Here is a 17,663-nt window from a genome sequence, read left to right on the forward strand (position 1 = left end):
ATATTGGCTTTTGGCCCAAATCCAGACTGATGACAACTAGAGATGAGCGAACGTGTTCTTAACGAACACTTACGCACCCAGACACCGGCTTTAGCGAGGACTTCAGTGTCCGCGCGTAAAGATTCGGGGGGCGCCGGGGGGCGGGGAGAGGCGCGGCGGCGCGGGCGGCAGCAGCGGGGAACAGGGGGGAGCCCTCTCTCTCTCCCTCTCCCCCCCACTCCCCGCCGCACCCCCCCGCGCTGCCACGGCGACCCCCGAACTTTTTTCGCCCGAGCACGGAATTGCTCGCAAAGTTCGGTGCTCGGGCGAAAAGGGGCGGAGCCGAACACGTTCGCTCATCTCTAATGACAACCAATTCTTGTAATTAGTGCTTGGCGTTTGTCACAATTTCTGTGTTTTTGTTTGTCCACCCGCAATTTGTTGATGGACAATGCTTTTTCCAGCATGATGGAGCACCATATCACAAGACAAAAGTGCTAAGTGACTTGGTGAACAAAACATTAGAATTTTGGGTCCATGGCCAGGAAACTCCCCAAGTTGGTGGACAAATAAAAACACAGAAATTGTGAAAAAATCCAAGCAATAATTAGGCAAGAATGGGTTGCCATCAGTCAGGATTTGGCCCAGAAGCTGATATCCAGCATGCTATGACAAATTGTAGAAGTCTTGAAAATAATGGTTAACTCTAAATATTGAGTCTTTGCCTAAACTTGATGTATTTCTCAAAAAAAGTATAAAAGCTTATTAAACGCTTATAGTTGTACTTCAGTATACTATAGAAACATCTGACTAAGGGCTCCCACCCACTGGCGATATTTTCTTTCTTGCGCTGCGAAAGCACGTGAAAAATCTCGCATCGCAGCGCAAGAAAGAGGCCAGTATAGAACCGGCATATCGCAAATGGTTTCAATGGGGCTAGCAACAGCAGCGCTAGCCCCATTGAAAGCATAGGGAGAATGCCGCAGACTTCTGCCACAGCTGTGACAGCTGTGGCAGGAGTTTTCTTCATCCCAGTGGGGACCGCGGGGATGAAGGAATCCTCTGCCACAGCTGTCACAGCTGTGGCAGAAGTCTGCGGCATTCTATTCTATTGCTTTCAATGTGATTGGCACTGCTGCCGATCCCATTGAAATCAATGGTCTCAGCAAGCCCTGCGGAATGATTATCGGGGAAGGGCTTGAAATATAAGCCCTTCCCCAATAATCATCAATAAGTGTGAAAAAAATTTTTAAAAAATTATACTCACCTCTCTTGCTCTCAGCTGCGTCCTCCTGCTGGCTCCCGTCACTGCTACTGAGCTCTGTCAGCAGTCGGGGATTTAAAAATCCCCGCCTCCTGAAAGGGCTGTGCAGATTGGCTGAGGGCAAAGCCAATAGCAGCTACTGCTTAGCTATTGGCTGAGCGCTCAGCCAATGAGACATTGCCCTTAGCTATTCATTCATGAATAGCTATATGTTAGCTATTCATGAATGAATAGCTAAGAACTATGTGTGATTGGCTGAGCGCTCAGCCAATAGCTAAGGAGTAGCTGCTATTGGCTGAGCCCTCAGCCAATCTGCACAGCCCTTTCAGGAGGCAGGAATTTTTAAATCCCTGACTGCTGAAAGAGCTCAGTAGCAGTGCCGAGGAGCCAGCAGGAGGACGCGGCTGAGAGCAGGAGAGGTGGGTATAATTTTTTTTTTCACACTTATTGATGATTATTGGGGAGGGGCTTATATTTCAAGCCCTTCCCCGATAATCATTTCACGGGGCTTGCCAAAGCAGTGCTTTCAATGGGATCGGCAGCTGTGCCGATCCCATTGAAAGCAATGCAATAGAATAACGGGGACTTCTGTGACAGCTGTGGCAGAAGTCCCTGGCATTCTCCATGTCTTTTCAATGGGGCTAGCGCTGCTGCCACTGGCCCCATTGAAAAGACTGGCAATATGTCGTCGTGATGCCGGTATCCCCGGCGTCATGACGATTTTTTTCTCGCACTGCGATGCGAGACTTTAACTTTAGAATTGCATCGCAGTGGAGAAAATATCGCCAGTGGGTGGGAGCCCTAAATGAGCTAAAAATAGTGAAGCAACGAACTTTGTGAAAACCAAAATTTGTATCGGTCTCAAAACTTTTGGCCATGACTATGGACTTGCACTAGCTATGGAAATATAGAAAATATGAGACGAGTATCCTCCTAAATCATGTTAGGGAATTACTTATTATTGCTGCACAAGGCCAGGATGGCCTAATTAAGTGCAAGGCACATGTGGTCACAGCAAGGACTCCTTTGGGACTAAAGTGTCATGGCCACAACCACCTGTGCCTTTTGCCTAATCAGGCTGAAAGGTGCCTTAATTTGTATACAGCACATTCTTAAAATAGCATCCATGTATGTGATTTAGAAAGAGTGTGTATATATATTTCTTTAAATGTGTCTGTTGATAAACTTCCTTCAAACACATGCGAATCACTTCTGTTGACCCAGTGAATGGCCTTATAAAGTCCTAACCCTCATGCGTAAAAGCTGAAAGCTGGTTTGTTGATATACAATAGGCAATATTGACATTGTTTCTTGCAGCAGTTTTTATTCCACAGGCCCAGTGTTTTCTCTTCACAGGCTTGTAGCAGTGTTCTTCCCAGTGACTCGGTTGCGGCTTATATTTTACATTTTAGTCTGTATTCATACTTGCATTATGGTATTTTTGTCAGGTGTCCTTGTTATTTTTGATGGCAAGAATAGCATCTAATAGACCCATTAGGTTTTTTTTCAGTATTTGCTTAGATCTGTCTAAAACCAGATCCATTATACCTGTAATGTCCCTGTTATGAACAGAAGACATGATACATTTGTGGCAGATATTGATGTTTATTTGATAGTGTAGTTCATCCTTTGCTTTCACCCATTAAATCCTCTACAAAAATGTGCAACAGATCGGGCATGCTTCCAATATGAAAATACTTGTGAATTTTATTATGCAACCAAAATTGCACATAGAAAGAAAGTTAGAAACCGGTTCTAATTGGTCATCAATAGAGATGAGCGAACGTACTCGTAACGAGTACTTACGCACCCGAGTACCGCCATTTTCGAGTACTGCAGTACTCGGGCGTAAAGATTCGGGGGGCGCCGTGGCGGCACGGGGGGTAGCAGTGGGGAGTGTGGGGGAGAGGGAGAGAGAGAGGGCTCCCCCCTGTTCCCCGCTGCTCCCCCCCGCACCGCCGCGCCTCTCCCCGCCCCCCGGCGCCCCCCGAATCTTTACGCCCGAGTACTGCAGTACTCGAAAATGGCGGTACTCGGGTGCGTAAGTACTCGTTACGAGTACGTTCGCTCATCTCTAGTCATCAAGTACTTTGAGTTTTTTCAAGTGCAAGTATTGCATATCTACTTAGAATTTTGCACTAGACAGCTAACGTTTATGATTTTCTTATTGCACTCTTTCCTTGGCATTTTATTCAAAATAGTATTGACCTGCAAGCAGAGGCGTAACTTGAAGCTGCTAGGCACCATTGCAAAATCTGGAACTGGGCCCTCAACTATAGTATAGGATAGTACAGGTTTACAATATGGGGAAGAAACTTTATGGGCCCCCTAGGGCTCCTAGGCCTAGGTACAACCTCACCCTCTGCACCCCCTGTACTTATGCCCCTGCCTGCAACCATTTAAGCATGTCATCCATTTTGACTGATTGCTGATTATATGAGCATATGCTCTTCTTAACAGATCTCTTGGATACTCAGCCACTACAAGAAACAGATGAGGAACTTGTAGCAGACATCGACTATACAGAAATAATATCTGAAGAAGAGAAAGAAGAACTTAAGAATGAACTGGTCAAGGTAGTCTTCACTTTATACCTCTATCCATTTTCTTTTCTAAGCAAGTACGAACAGAACTGATGTCATTACTTCCACTAAAAGGGCTCAGTCAGACGGGCATTTTTATGTGTGTATGTTACCTGCTTTTGCAATCCGCATGTATTAAGAACCAATGCTTTTCAATGGCAGATGTCATATGTCCGATATTTACCTGCGCACAAAAATGCGCAGTGGTAAATATAGGACAGCGGATTTTACAACCCAGGTATCTGTGGCATCTGTCTTTTTTTGATGTGAAACGCCTGGATGCTGTCACATACAGGGGCTTCACCTTGTGCTCAGTGGGGCTGGCGGGAGCAGCGCCGACCCCACTGAGAACATATAGTGAAGATCGTGATCCTCTGGCACAGCTGTCACAGCTGTGGCAGAGGAGCACGATGTTCTCCCATTGAATTCAATGGAGCCGGCGCTACAGAGGCAGCACTCAGCTATTAAATGACAGCTGAGAGCTGCCTCTGATTGGTCACAGTGCTCAGCCAATCAGAGGCAGCCCTTCAGCAGCTCCATTGAAGTCAATGGGAGAGCGTTATGCTCCTCTACCACAGCTGTGACAGCTGTGACAGAGGATTTCTTCATCTCCGTCGGAGTCTCCTTGTCACTGGACACTGTGACAATGCTGTGACAATGTTCAGTGACAAGGGGACTCCCCACTGAGATTAAGAAAACCTCTGGCACAGCTGTCATAGCTCTGGCAGAGGAGCACAATGTTCTCTGTATGTCAATGGGGCCGCCACTGCTTCCACCGGCCTCATTGACCACAAGGTGAAGCCCCTGGATGTGACAGCATCTAGGGGTTTCACATCCACAGCAGGGGATAGCAGGCAGCGCACTATATGTGCATATAAAAATGCAGCCAAGCGTGTTTTTTCTGCATGACGCACACCTTGGTCACGCAAATTTTTTAGGCAAGCATTTTTGCGCACATAAATACGCCTGTCTGACTGAGCCCAAACTGTGCAGCCAAATATTTCTCAATGATGACTGATAAATATTAATCTATACATGCACCAAGGCCATTCACTAAAGTTTTTAATAATTAGCAAACATTTGTAGGATTGCTGAACTAATCTTGCTAACACTTACTACATAGTCTGCAAATGTTAAATCTAGCATATTTGTATTATATCTTCATTGTTTGTTTTTCAGTTCCCATTCACATCTAAGGGTGCGTTCAGACAAGCGTGTTTTGGTGCGTGCATACGCATGCACAAAAACACGCTTGTATTTACAACACTACATTCCCTATGATGTGTGCACATGTCCGTACTTTGCAGGTGCGTGCCTGCAAAGATAGGACATGCGTGCACCATAGGGAATGCACGCATTGTTTTCAATGGAGCCGCGGCTGCTGCCGGCGGCTCCATTGGAAACAATGACCTGCTGGCTCCCTGCATTCCTTTTCAGGGAAGGACTTTACATATAAGCCCTTCCCTGAAAAAGAAAGGTTTTAGTGTAAAAAAAATAAAAATACAGACATTCTCTTCAATGGAGCGACTGCTGCTGCCGGCGACTCCATTGAAGACAATGGTCTGTGGCACACCTGAATTGTTTTTCAGGCAAGGGCTTTACATATAAGCCCTTCCCTGGAAATCAATTGACAACAAGCACGCAGCTGTGTTCACGCGTGCTTTTGCTCGTACCTAGGTACGGACGTATGTACGCACCTAAATATGCACCAAAACACGCTCGTCTGAACGCACCCTAAGCAAGGGATAAATCTACGTTATAGAAGCTACAATTAATATAAATCATCCTCTATCAATAGGAATTTGTAACTTGTATTTAAATGGCAGGAAATGGTTATTGGCTTGACTAAGCCTCAACTCAAGACATGAAGTCATCTGTTATAGCAGGGCAGATAACTCCTACAAATCACCTAAAGAATAGAATCATTCTGTACAAAACCAGTTTTCTCCAAGTCAACATGGAACCTTAATGTTTTTGTCCCTGTCAATAATGTGTATAGTAACTCATGAACAAAGTCAAGACAATTTTTGGCAGACAGACCCTTGGGGTTGTTTTACCTACAAGTTAAATGTTTGACATTTTTCACCTGATTATCACTCTGTTTTGCTACAAATCGTCATTATCAGAATCTGGATAGTGAGATTGATTTTTCTGATAAGCATCTACATGACTACTAGTGATGAGCGAGCATACTCGCTAAGGGCAATTGCTCGAGCGAGCATTGCCCTTAGCGAGGACCTGCCCGCTCGAGAGACAAGGCTCGGGTGCCGGCGGTGGGCAGGGAGCTGCGGGGGAGAGCGGGGAGGAACGGAGGGGAGATCTCTCTCTCCCCCCTGCTCCCCCCTGCTGACTGCTGCAACTCACCGCTCCCCTGCGCCGGCACCCAAACCTTGTCACCCAAACCTTGTCTCAATGCTCGCTCGAGCAATTGCCCTTAGCGAGTATGCTCGCTCATTTCTAATGACTACCAATGATAAAGAGTTTGGAGTATGTGCACTACCACATAGCTTATCAGCAAGACTGTTATGGACACCTAGTAGAGTTTATTAGTGGTATAGTGGCCGCTTTGAATCTAGCCCTTGAAGGTTGGCAATAATTAATAATCAGAAATTTTAAAATGTCATAAAACTTTTAATTAACAGAATGCTAAGTTTTGCTTAGATCTATGATGGAAATTTACTAAATCCAGTGTCTCATAAACCAGTCTTAGGGCTTGTTCAGACGAGCGTGTTTTGGTGCGTACTTAGGTGCGTACATACGTCCGCACCTAGGTGCGAGCAAAAACATGCGTGAACACAGCAGCGTGCTTGTTATCAATGGATTGAAAACAATGCTCTGCCGGTCCCCTGCATTCTTTTCCAGGGAAGGGCGTTACATATAAGCCCTTCCCTGAAAAAGAAACATTTTAGTGCAAAACAAAAAAAGAATTAAAAAAAACTTACCTCTCCGCCGCTGCTGTGACCCCCGCGGGCATGAAGAACACATCTGCCGCATGCGGCAGATGTATCCTTCACCCCCGCTAGTTAAAAGAATTCCCTGCTGCTACATCTGCCACATCTGTGGCAGATGCAGCAAAAGGAATTCTTCAGTTCTCAACCGCAGCTGTCACACATGACAGCTGCGGTAGAGAATCCTGCTGCTAGCATCCTGTCAATGGCTTTTCAGGGAAGGGCTTCATAAGCCCTTCCCTGAACAGCCATTTAAAAAAAGTGTATTAAAAAAAAGAAATACTCACCTCCCTTCAGCTGCCGGGGCTCAGCCGCGACTTCTAGCGCAGTCCCAGGCTCTGTAGTTCTGAGCTATCAGCAGCCGGGGATTTAAAATCCCTGCCTGCTGGTAGCTCTGATTGTGGTTGGCTGAATTGCTTCAGCCAATCACAATCAGAGCTACCAGCGGGAGGGGATTTTAAATCCCCAGCTGCTGATAGCTCAGCAGCACTACAGAGCCGGGGACAGCGGCAGAAGTCCCCGCTGAGCTCCGGCAGCTGTTAGTGGCTTTGCAGGGAAGGGCTTCATAAGCCCTTCCCTAAAAAGCCTTTTAAAATAGTAAAAAAAATAAAAAAAATAGGTACTCACCTCCCTTCAGCTGCCGGGGCACAACCGCGTCTTCTCCTGCACTGTGTTGCTGAACTGCTGATCCAATCACAGGCAGATCTCACCTGTCATTCATTCGGGGAGAGCTGCCTGTGATTGGCTGAGCACCTCAGCCAATCACATTCAGCTCTTTCAGCAGGCGGGGATTTTAAATCCCCGGCTTGTGATAAATCAGCAGTTCAGCACCACAGTGCAGGGGACAGCAGAAGAAGACGCGGCTGTGCCTCGGCAGCTGAAGGGAGGTGAGTATCTATTTTTTTTGTTTTTTAAATCACTTTTAATTCATTTCCAGGGAAGGGCTTATATGTAACGTCCTTCCCTGAAAAGGAATGCAGGGAGCCAGCAGACCATTGTCTTTAATGGAGCCGCCGGCAGCAGCCGCGGCTCCATTGAAAACAATGCGTGCATTCCCTATGGTGCACGCATGTCCTATCTTTGCAGGCACGCACCTGCAAAGTACGGACATGTGCACACACCATAGGGAATGCAGTGTTGTAAATACAAGCGTGTTTTTGTGCATGCGTATGCACGCACCAAAACACGCTCGTCTGAACGCACCCTTAGATGTGAATGGGAACTGAAAAACAAACAATGAAGATATAATACAAATATGCTAGATTTGACATTTGCAGACTATGTAGTAAGTGTTAGCAAGATTAGTTTAGCAATCCTACAAATGTTTGCTAATTATTAAAAACTTTAGTGAATGGCCTTGGTGCATGTATAGATTAATATTTATCAGTCATCATTGAGAAATATTTGGCTGCACAGTTTGGGCTCAGTCAGACAGACGTATTTATGTGCGCAAAAATACATGCCTAAAAAATTTGCGTGACCAAGGTGTGCGTCATGCAGAAAAAACACGCTTGGCTGCATTTTTATATGCACATATAGTGCGCTGCCTGCTATCCCCTGCTGTGGATGTGAAACCCCTAGATGCTGTCACATCCAGGGGCTTCACCTTGTGGTCAATGAGGCCGGTGGAAGCAGTGGCGGCCCCATTGACATACAGAGAACATTATGCTCCTCTGCCAGAGCTATGACAGCTGTGGCAGAGGATTTCTTCATCTCAGTGGGGAGTCCCCTTGTCACTGAACATTGTCACAGCATTGTCACAGTGTCCAGTGACAAGGAGACTCCCACGGAGATGAAGAAATCCTCTGGCACAGTTGTCACAGCTGTGGTAGAGGAGCATAACGCTCTCCCATTGACTTCAATGGAGTTGCTGAAGGGCTGCCTCTGATTGGCTGAGCACTGTGACCAATCAGAGGCAGCTCTCAGCTGTCATTTAATAGCTGAGTGCTGCCTCTGTAGCGCCGGCTCCATTGAATTCAATGGGAGAACATCGCGCTCCTCTGCCACAGCTGTGACAGCTGTGCCAGAGGATCACGATCTTCACTATATGTTCTCAGTGGGGTCACAGCTGTGGCAGAGGATAGCAGGCAGCGCCCGTGTGACCGAGCCCTTTGGCCTGGCTTCGGTCACGCGATTTTTTGTGCGCATCAGATTTGCGCACAAAAAAATCGGACGAAAAAACGCCCGTGTGACTGAGCCCTAACACTGATTTATGATGGCAGTTTTCTCTTTTACAGCAGGGTTACCTATGGCTCCTAAGTTGTAAGGACCTAGTTGTGATTGTAGATTTTGCTCAAAAAGATAATACATTATAGATGTCCTCATATGAGCAGAACCTCACAACTTGTCCATTGTTGATGCCGTGAACTTGGGTTAGAGAACTCTAGTAACAGTAATAATCATAGGAAATACTGTGGGCTTCGTATCATTATCAACACAGCCAAATTGGCACATTATATTAACAACACTTGAATATCATTTTTTTCAGTTACTTTTACTAAATTTCTTCTCTGTTTGCATAGCTGGAAGATGAAATTGTAACTCTACGTCAAGTGTTAGCTGCCAAAGAGAAGCACCTGGCAGAAATAAAGCATAAGCTGGGAGTCAGCATGATGAATGAGCTGAAGCAAAACTTCAGTCGCAGCTGGCATGATGTGCAAACCCATTCTGCGTAAGTGGTTGTTCACTATATGACCTCAATAATATGATTGTCCCACTGTTTACTATAAACCTTGCTGGGATACTATCATAGCCTTTAAATTAAGAAATATGATTTACATGGCTTTGAACTACACAAACTCTGATTTTCATCCAATATTAAACATACACTATAGAATGTATACGAGGGGCTGCTGATAAGTCTTTGGCTTTACCCAGAAAGAAACGAGCTAGGAAAATGAAACTTTACATTTATTCCACATAATCTCCACTGATGTCAACACACTTCTTACATCGGTATTCCAAGTTCTGTAAGCCTTGCAAAAAGAAGGATTTCGGTTGTGCCTCAAACCTGTCATCCGTAGCAGCTATGGCATCAGAAATGGTGTGATATTTGGTACCCTTGAGGTGTTTCTTCAGGTTTGGAAACAGATGATAGTCAGAGGGAGCTAGATCTGGTGAACAAGGTGGGTGGTCAACCAGCTGGAAGCCTAGCTCCACCAGTTTTGCCGTGGTTGCTTGTACAGTATGAGCGGAGGCATTGTCTTGCAGGTACAAGATTCCTTTGGACAGCTTGCCTCGCCTTTTGGCCTTCAGAGCTGCCTTCAAATTGGCCCAAAAGTTCAATGTAATACCTTGCATTGATGGCGGAACCATTTTGAAGGTAGTCCACTAGCAGCACGCCCTCCTTATCCCAGAACACAGACGCCATCACCTTAGTGGCTGATTTTTGCACCCTAAAATTCTTTGGGCGAGGAGAACCACTGTGCCTCCACTCTTTTGACTGCTCCTTGGTTTCAGGGTCATACAAATATATCCAGATCTCATCCATAGTGACCAGTTGATCCAGGAAGTTCTTATCAGTACGGAAACGCTGACAAATGGACCGGGAAGTTTTCACTCGCATGCTTTTCTGATCTGTTGTCAAACATTTCAGGACCCACTTCGCAGATAGCTTCTTCATGTTCACATGTTCATGGATAATGACACAAACATGTTCAAGAGAAATCCCCATGATGTCTGCTATTCCTGCAGCTGAAATTCGACGATTCCCCAGTATGAGGTTGTGCACAGCATTGACGATCTCAGGAACAACAACCTCTCTCAGTCGTCCAGGACGTTCCTCATCATTGGTGCTGAAGTGGCCCTTTTTAAATTTGTCAACCCAGTTCTTCACTGTAGAATATGAAGGGCACTGATCCCCCAATGTCTGCGACATATCACCATGAATATCCTTCGCAGACTTTCCTTGCAGAAACAAGAATTTTATCACTCCTCTGCTCTCATTTGCGGTGAATATCGCCTTAGACTCCACCATTTTGTTTTATCGCGTGCCTAGATCACTGTTGCCATAAGCTACAAACACAAAATTTTGAAAATATATATTAGATACATAAGGCTTTCATGAGATGTAACATTCATTACCATGGAAACAAAAAAAGAACACACAGCCAAAGACTTAGCAGTGATTGTCGTCCATTACCATCAGGGAAGACCCAGCCACATAAGACTGTCTGCATAATAAAATCTCCAAAATTTTGGAGATGGGAAAGAGGGATAAATATGCGCAGAGCATAGTGAGTAGTCCATTTAATGGTGCCAACAGTGACTTAAATGAGAGCCTTTCCTTGTTTCTATGCAAAGTGTGTTTAAGCAGTTAAAAATCCATATGTTGACCAAATCAAAGAACAATAGTGCTTGCCCCCACTGCTTTTGAACACATATCTGGCATTAAACACATATCTGCATTCCATCGAACACCGGTTGAAAAACACATAAAAAAATTATCCTCAACAGCAACTGCGAGATGCTGAACAGTCACAGTTTACACTGCATTTAGCATGTACAGCATTTAGTAGTTCTACATGCAAAAGGTTAAGCAAAATGTCAGACATACTTGGCAAAGTATCATGTCTGGGGTTAAGCCAAACGTTTTTGCTATGAAAATCAAAATATTAGTTGTAACCACCTTTTCAGATAATCAATACAAATTTTTATAGATAATGTAAAGGTTATATATAGCTGTCAAGGAGAGAGAGGGGGGCATCCCGAACAATCCCACCTCTGTTGCCGATTTGTCACGGATCGACTCATTCAAGTGCTCTCGCTGCTACCAATTGTCATGGCAGAAACCTCGACCGATCACTCCAGCGGGATTGCAAGAGTGGAGCTGTTAGAATCCAGGTGGATTTGTACTCAGCTTTCCCAGGCTCCTGCACGTATGCAGAACAAAAGCTCAAATCACCCCTTGGTTGGGCTAACATCTCCAGCACTCTACAGTACCCACACACACTCACTGCCACCACCAACCTTTATCACAGGGAAGCTGGAACCCGGACTATGAATTATAAACACAGTTTATGAAGTTATGGTTCGTTTTAAAACGGACAAGGCTTGACTAATAAATTGCAGATTTATGCTAAACCAAGGAAAAAATAAAGAAAATACCAGATTTGGGATATTCGGCCCAATGTTATGTTCGTGTGGATTCACTAAAGCAAATGAGAAAGCCTTATGCAGTAGTGTATTTCTGTAGTCCGACCACCGGATCTCTGTAAGCCCCTGGTTCTTAAAGGTTTTCCCAGAACACACCTTCCCCTGCCCTCTCTGAGGTCATTTATTGAGGAGTGGGAGTGTAGAGGTGTACTTACCTGGAAAAACCATAATTCCCCATTTTGGCCATTTCTCTGCAGGGAATATATGCACGGCATATTTCTGGTCATGATTTTACCAAGCATGACATGTAACTTATAAACAAATATGTATATACGTCATTTGGGAGTGTTCTGGGGCCTGTACCCCAATGTGTAGATGCGTTTCATTTAACTGGCCCACCCGATTGCAAAAATATAATTCATATTGGGCTAGGACCTTCACACGACTAATAACCATTTTTAAGAGATTTTCCCTTAATAAAAGTTTTAGAGCCAGGGAGACTGTGGGAACCATCAGAGGTGTCACACCTCCCTGACAGGTTAACTTTATGGCTAACTCGAACAAAGCACTTTCTAAGGCCACATGGTCAACAGGGACCTGGCAGTTGAAAGGAAAGGGGGAGACAAGGGGAGAGGATGTCAGTTCAACTTTCCCAGTGTCCTGAATGGCAGCTGATGCGCAGTTGGTTGATACTGCATCAATCCTTACACCACAATAGCTACTTAGCCATTAATATTTTATGAATGTTCTTTCAGCTCTACACTTTCTATAATTTAAAGGGGTTGTACCAGGGATTTATTCACCTATTCATTGAATCCTATGAATGGCCAGGTGCTACCTGTGATTGGCTGAGTGCTGTGACCAATCACAGGCAGCACTCAGCTGTCATTCAATGAATGGCTGAGAGCTGCCTGTGATTGGCTGAGCGCTCAGCCAATCAGATACAGCCCTTTCAGCAGGCGGGGATTTTGAATCCCCACCTGCTGAAATAACTTCAGAGCAGTGCAGGGAGCAGACAGGGTAGACACACCATAAAAAGGAGAGATATGGGCTCACCTCACCAGCAGTAACTTTCAGTGTTGCAGGAAGGTCTGAAATCCAACAGGAGCTCCATCCTCAAGTAGCCGACGGCAAACGGCCAGATTCCATATGAGAAGAAAATAGAGATGGAGGGGAGCTACTACCGTTAAAAATTTTCTTCTTTATTGAATAAAACAAAGCATACAGCTCACAGGTACACGCTGAACGCGTTTCGGCAAAAAGCCTTTGTCAACAGCTGTTGACAAAGGCTTTTCGCTGAAACGCGTTCAGCGTGTACCTGTGAGCTGTATGCTTTGTTTTATTCAATAAAGAAGAAAATTTTAACGGTAGTAGCTCCCCTCCATCTCTATTTTCTGCTCATATAGACACACCATAGCCTGAGTCCCGGCAACTGAGGAGAGATAAGTATAATTTTTTTTTATTTTTAACACATTCTAGGAATGCGTTATAGTAATGATATTAGTATGCTTTATATCATTTATTATCTTCTCTTGTGTTTCTTATATCAGTTTAGGCAAATATATATACTGTTATATCTACTCTCTTAGTAAAAGGTTAGCAGTTAAATGGTTAAACGTGTTCTTATACAATATTAGAATGTGTTAGACCCTTGCATCTTCCTCCCACTCATGTTTCTCACAGAGGAGTTGTATATTCTATTTTGATAAGCTTCTCATTTACTGATTACATTATATGCTTTCTTCAAATTCTTTTACTTTTGATACTCTACTAACATGTGTATTACCATATCCTGCGACTAACCAATCCTATATGAGTATAATAACTCCTATTTTGTGACATAACGCTTGTCCGTAAAAGCAATTTGTATTCCTTTAAATAAATTAGAAGCGTACTGGCTTGATACAGAGCATTTTGTCAATTTGTTGCCTTTTGTGCACAAACTTCTGAATATCTAATTTGGCCCACACAGTGAACATAAGAGGAGCTCTATTAGCTCTGATAACAGATGATTTTCAGGGAAGGGCTTATATTTAAAGCCCTTCCCCGAAAATCCCGGCAGGGCTTGCTGGCAGCCTATTGCTTTCAACGGGACTGCAGAAGTGCCGGTACCATTGAAGGCAATGGGAGAACATCCCGATCCTCTGACACAGCTGTAACAGCTGTGACAGGGGATTCTTTACTCCCCGCAGAGATGAAGAAATCCTTTGCCACAGCTATTACAGCTGTAACAGTTGTGGCAGAGGATTCTTTACTCCCCATGGGGAGTCCTCTTGGCACTGATTACTGTGACAGTGCTTTCACAGTGTTCAGTGACAAGGGGTCTCCCAGCTAGGGAATGTTGATGGGCACCACGGACCTATGGTGCACACATGTCCTATGTTTTGCAGGTACGTGCGTTTGCACCACTATAAAACACGGACATGTGCACACACCATAGGGAACCAATGTTTCTAATAGGAGCGTGTGTTTGTGTGCACAACTGTAGGCACATAAACACGCTTGTGTGAAGCCACCCTAAAAAAAAAATTAAGTAGTACAGAAAAACAAACAAACATGAGTTTGGTATCGTTGTAATCGTACTGACCTATATAATAAAGTTATCATGTCATTTTTGTTGCAGTTTGTGGGCCGTAGAAACAAGGTGCACCGAAAGATGGTGAAATTTCATTTTTTTTTTTCATTCTACTCCATTTAGAACTTTTTAAAAGTTTTTCAGTACATTATATGGTATATTAAATAGTACAATTGAAAAATAAAACTCGTTTCACAAAAACAAGCCCTCATGCAGCTAAGTTGATGGATAAATAAAGGAGTTACGATTTTTAAAAACAAAAACAAAAATGCTTGGTAACTAAGGGGTTAAATAGCTTGAAAATTAGACATGCTAGCTGTTATTCAGTTTTACCAGTGTAATCAGCATATTTTGATTTTACAGAAAGATATCAATTACTTTCTGTTACAAAAATTTCTTAAAATGTGTTGCACAGTGTTATCGTTCCATGTAAAAGGGCCTTTATGAAGCAGAATTAGCATTTTTTTTCAGTTTGCAATGTGATTGATGGGAGGCTCTTCCCACCAATTCTTAGAGCACTGAGAATCAAAAGATACAGACTGCAGAGGGGAAGAATTGGGAAAAATGCAGAATACAGGTACAAATACAATACAAATACAATGGTCAGAATTAGTGTTATTCCTCCTCCACATACAACTTATTCTGAAAAGTTTTCAGAAAAGTCAGTGATGCTTTAAAAACAATTGTTTCACAAAATTACCACTAAACTGATTGAAGGTTATCTTTAAAGTTTATGTGCAAATTTTAGGAATGTCAAAAATATTTGGGATAGAGGTTTCAACATTGAGGACACATATTTTTGAATTACAGCAGAAGTCATGAATATGGAGTGCAGAGCAAAGGGAAACCTTAAAATTAGCACTTTAAAGCATACCGAAGCAGACCAAACATTTTAGAATTCTAACACAACATGCTCTAGGAAAGCAAGAGATCTTTTAGAGTGTTATTACACGAGAGGTAGTGCCTGTTGCTAGTGCTTGCGTTTTCCTGATAACTACCTGGCTGCATCTGCAAGTGCGCGTAGCAGCATTATATGCTATAAATCTTGCAGGTGCAGCCAGGCAATTGTCAGGAAAACAATAGCGCTAGTGACAGCTGATAGCGCTCGTGTAATAGCACCCTTATAGTCACTCCATGCTAAAATACAACTTCAGTTGTTAATATTAATAATGAACTAAAAAAGGTAAAGATAAAAATACAGATTGAACCTGAATATCACTTGATCACATAGTGTAAGGAGTACATATATTTGACTAGCTGATATACCCGGCTTCGCCCTAGTTAATTTGGTACAGCTGTTTATCTGTTGTTTACATGGAAAATTTTCATGAAGTCATGGTTACTTCAGAGGAACCGAGGAATAAAATATATATACACATACAGGAGTGTTAGATTCTCCTCAGGCTGCATGTACCGATGTCCCTCAGCAGAATGTGCCACCCCTCCCATTCTTCTCACATTTTACCCTTAAAAGTAACACCCCTTTTTTTTTCTAATTTAACCCCAGACTGGAGGTTGCAGCCCTTTCTTAGCCTTAAAGGCATGCTCCATCCCTGCAGTTCATGGACACTTCCTTATGTACTTTACAGCCTTTCAGTATATACACACAGAAGTCAGTTAGATTGTTCTCAATATACACACATAAAGGGTGAGGTAGATTCTCCTCAGTATATGCACCCAGAGGTCAGTTACATTGTATAGGGGTGCACTCATTTTTGCAATTAACATTGAATAATTGAGTTGTGACCCCTGTATTTTTCCTATTCAGGGCCTATAGAATGCTTGTGCCAAACTTCATGCTTGTGCGACACAGGGAAGTTACATTACATAGGGTTGAACTTACGTTTGCAGCTAGTATTGAATAATCAAGTTTTGACCCCCTTTACTTTTCTTAATTAGGACCTAAAAAATGCTTTTGCAAAATTTTACACTTGTACGACACCGGGAAGTTACATTACATAGGGGCACCAATACTTTTGCACTCAGCATTGAATATTCAAGTTGTGACTAGAGATGAGCGAACGTACTCGTCCGAGCTTGATATTTGTGCGAATATTAGGGTGTTCGGGATGCTCGTTACTCGTAAAGAGTACCACGCGGTGTTCCGGTTACTTTCAGTTTCCTCTCTGAGACGTTAGCGCGCTTTTCTGGCCAATTGAAAGACAGGGAAGGCATTACAACTTCCCCCTGTGACGTTCAAGCCCTATACCACCCCCCTGCTGTGAGTGGCTGGGGCGATCAGATGTCACCCGAGTATAAAAGTCGGCCCCTCCCGCGGCTCGCCTCAGATGGCGTGTGAGTTAGCTGAGGGAAAGTGCTGTTCTATTGGAGTTGCTGTAGGGAGAGTATTTGTAGTGAGTGTAGGCTTCAAGAACACCAACGGTGATTCTTAGGGCCACATCTACGTGTGTGCAGGCTGCTGTTAGCAGTGGAGAAATTTTTTTTTTTTCTCAAAATCGGCAGTGCAGAGCATTGCACCCGGCATTAGGGACAGAAGTGGTGCTTAGGCAGGGAGAGTGTTAGGAGTGAGTGTAGCCTTCAAGAACCTCAACGGTCCTTTCTAGGGCCACATTTAACTGTGTGGAGTACTGTGCAGGCTGCTGTTAGCTGTGTTGCTTTTTTTTTCTTTCTCAAAATCGGCGGTGCAGAGCATTGCACCCTGCATTGATACTACAGGCACAGAATTGTGTAGGCAGGGCCACAACACAGTTATTAGTCATTGAATAGACGCAGTGGGCCTATCCTTATAAACAAAAGGGAAAAAAGTATATTTGCCCTGCCTCTGTCAGTCCAAGGGCTCTGGGTACGTGTGTGCTGCGTGGAGAACGTAAAAAAATCAGACGCAACCAGCTACGGTTGAGTGCAGCCTTGCGCCAATTTCTTTCCTGCCTGGGAAATACCTGCTCTGCCACAGTTAATAACTCTGCAACAGTAAAGTTCTGTGACACTTTTGCAGGGCCGCAACACAGTTATATTAGTCATTGAATAGACGCAGTGGGCCTTTTCTTTTTTAACAAAAGGGAAAAAAGTATATTTGCCCTGCCTCTGTCAGTCCTAAGGGCTCTGGGTACGTGTGTGCTGCGTGGAGAACGTAAAAAAATCAGACGCAACCAGCTACGGTTGAGTGCAGCCTTGCGCCAATTTCTTTCCTGCGTGGGAAATACCTGCTCTGCCACAGTTAATAACTCTGCAACAGTAAAGTTCTGTGACACTTTTGCAGG

The 17,663-nt window shown here is 43.9% G+C and overlaps 1 protein-coding gene across 1 annotated transcript in view; it reads left to right on the plus strand.

Annotated features, from left to right (window-relative positions):
- TPD52L1 (TPD52 like 1) overlaps nucleotides 1-17,663 on the plus strand; it is a 148,917-nt gene that overhangs the window by 58,292 nt on the left and 72,962 nt on the right. The window contains exons 2-3 of the mRNA XM_066606719.1: nucleotides 3,704-3,819; nucleotides 9,296-9,444. Of these exons, the coding sequence (XP_066462816.1) occupies nucleotides 3,704-3,819; nucleotides 9,296-9,444 (265 nt within the window). The remainder of the gene's footprint in view (nucleotides 1-3,703; nucleotides 3,820-9,295; nucleotides 9,445-17,663) is intronic.

The sequence above is a fragment of the Eleutherodactylus coqui genome, chromosome 1, assembly GCF_035609145.1.
Source record: "Eleutherodactylus coqui strain aEleCoq1 chromosome 1, aEleCoq1.hap1, whole genome shotgun sequence".
In the NCBI taxonomy this organism is placed as follows: domain Eukaryota; kingdom Metazoa; phylum Chordata; class Amphibia; order Anura; family Eleutherodactylidae; genus Eleutherodactylus; species Eleutherodactylus coqui.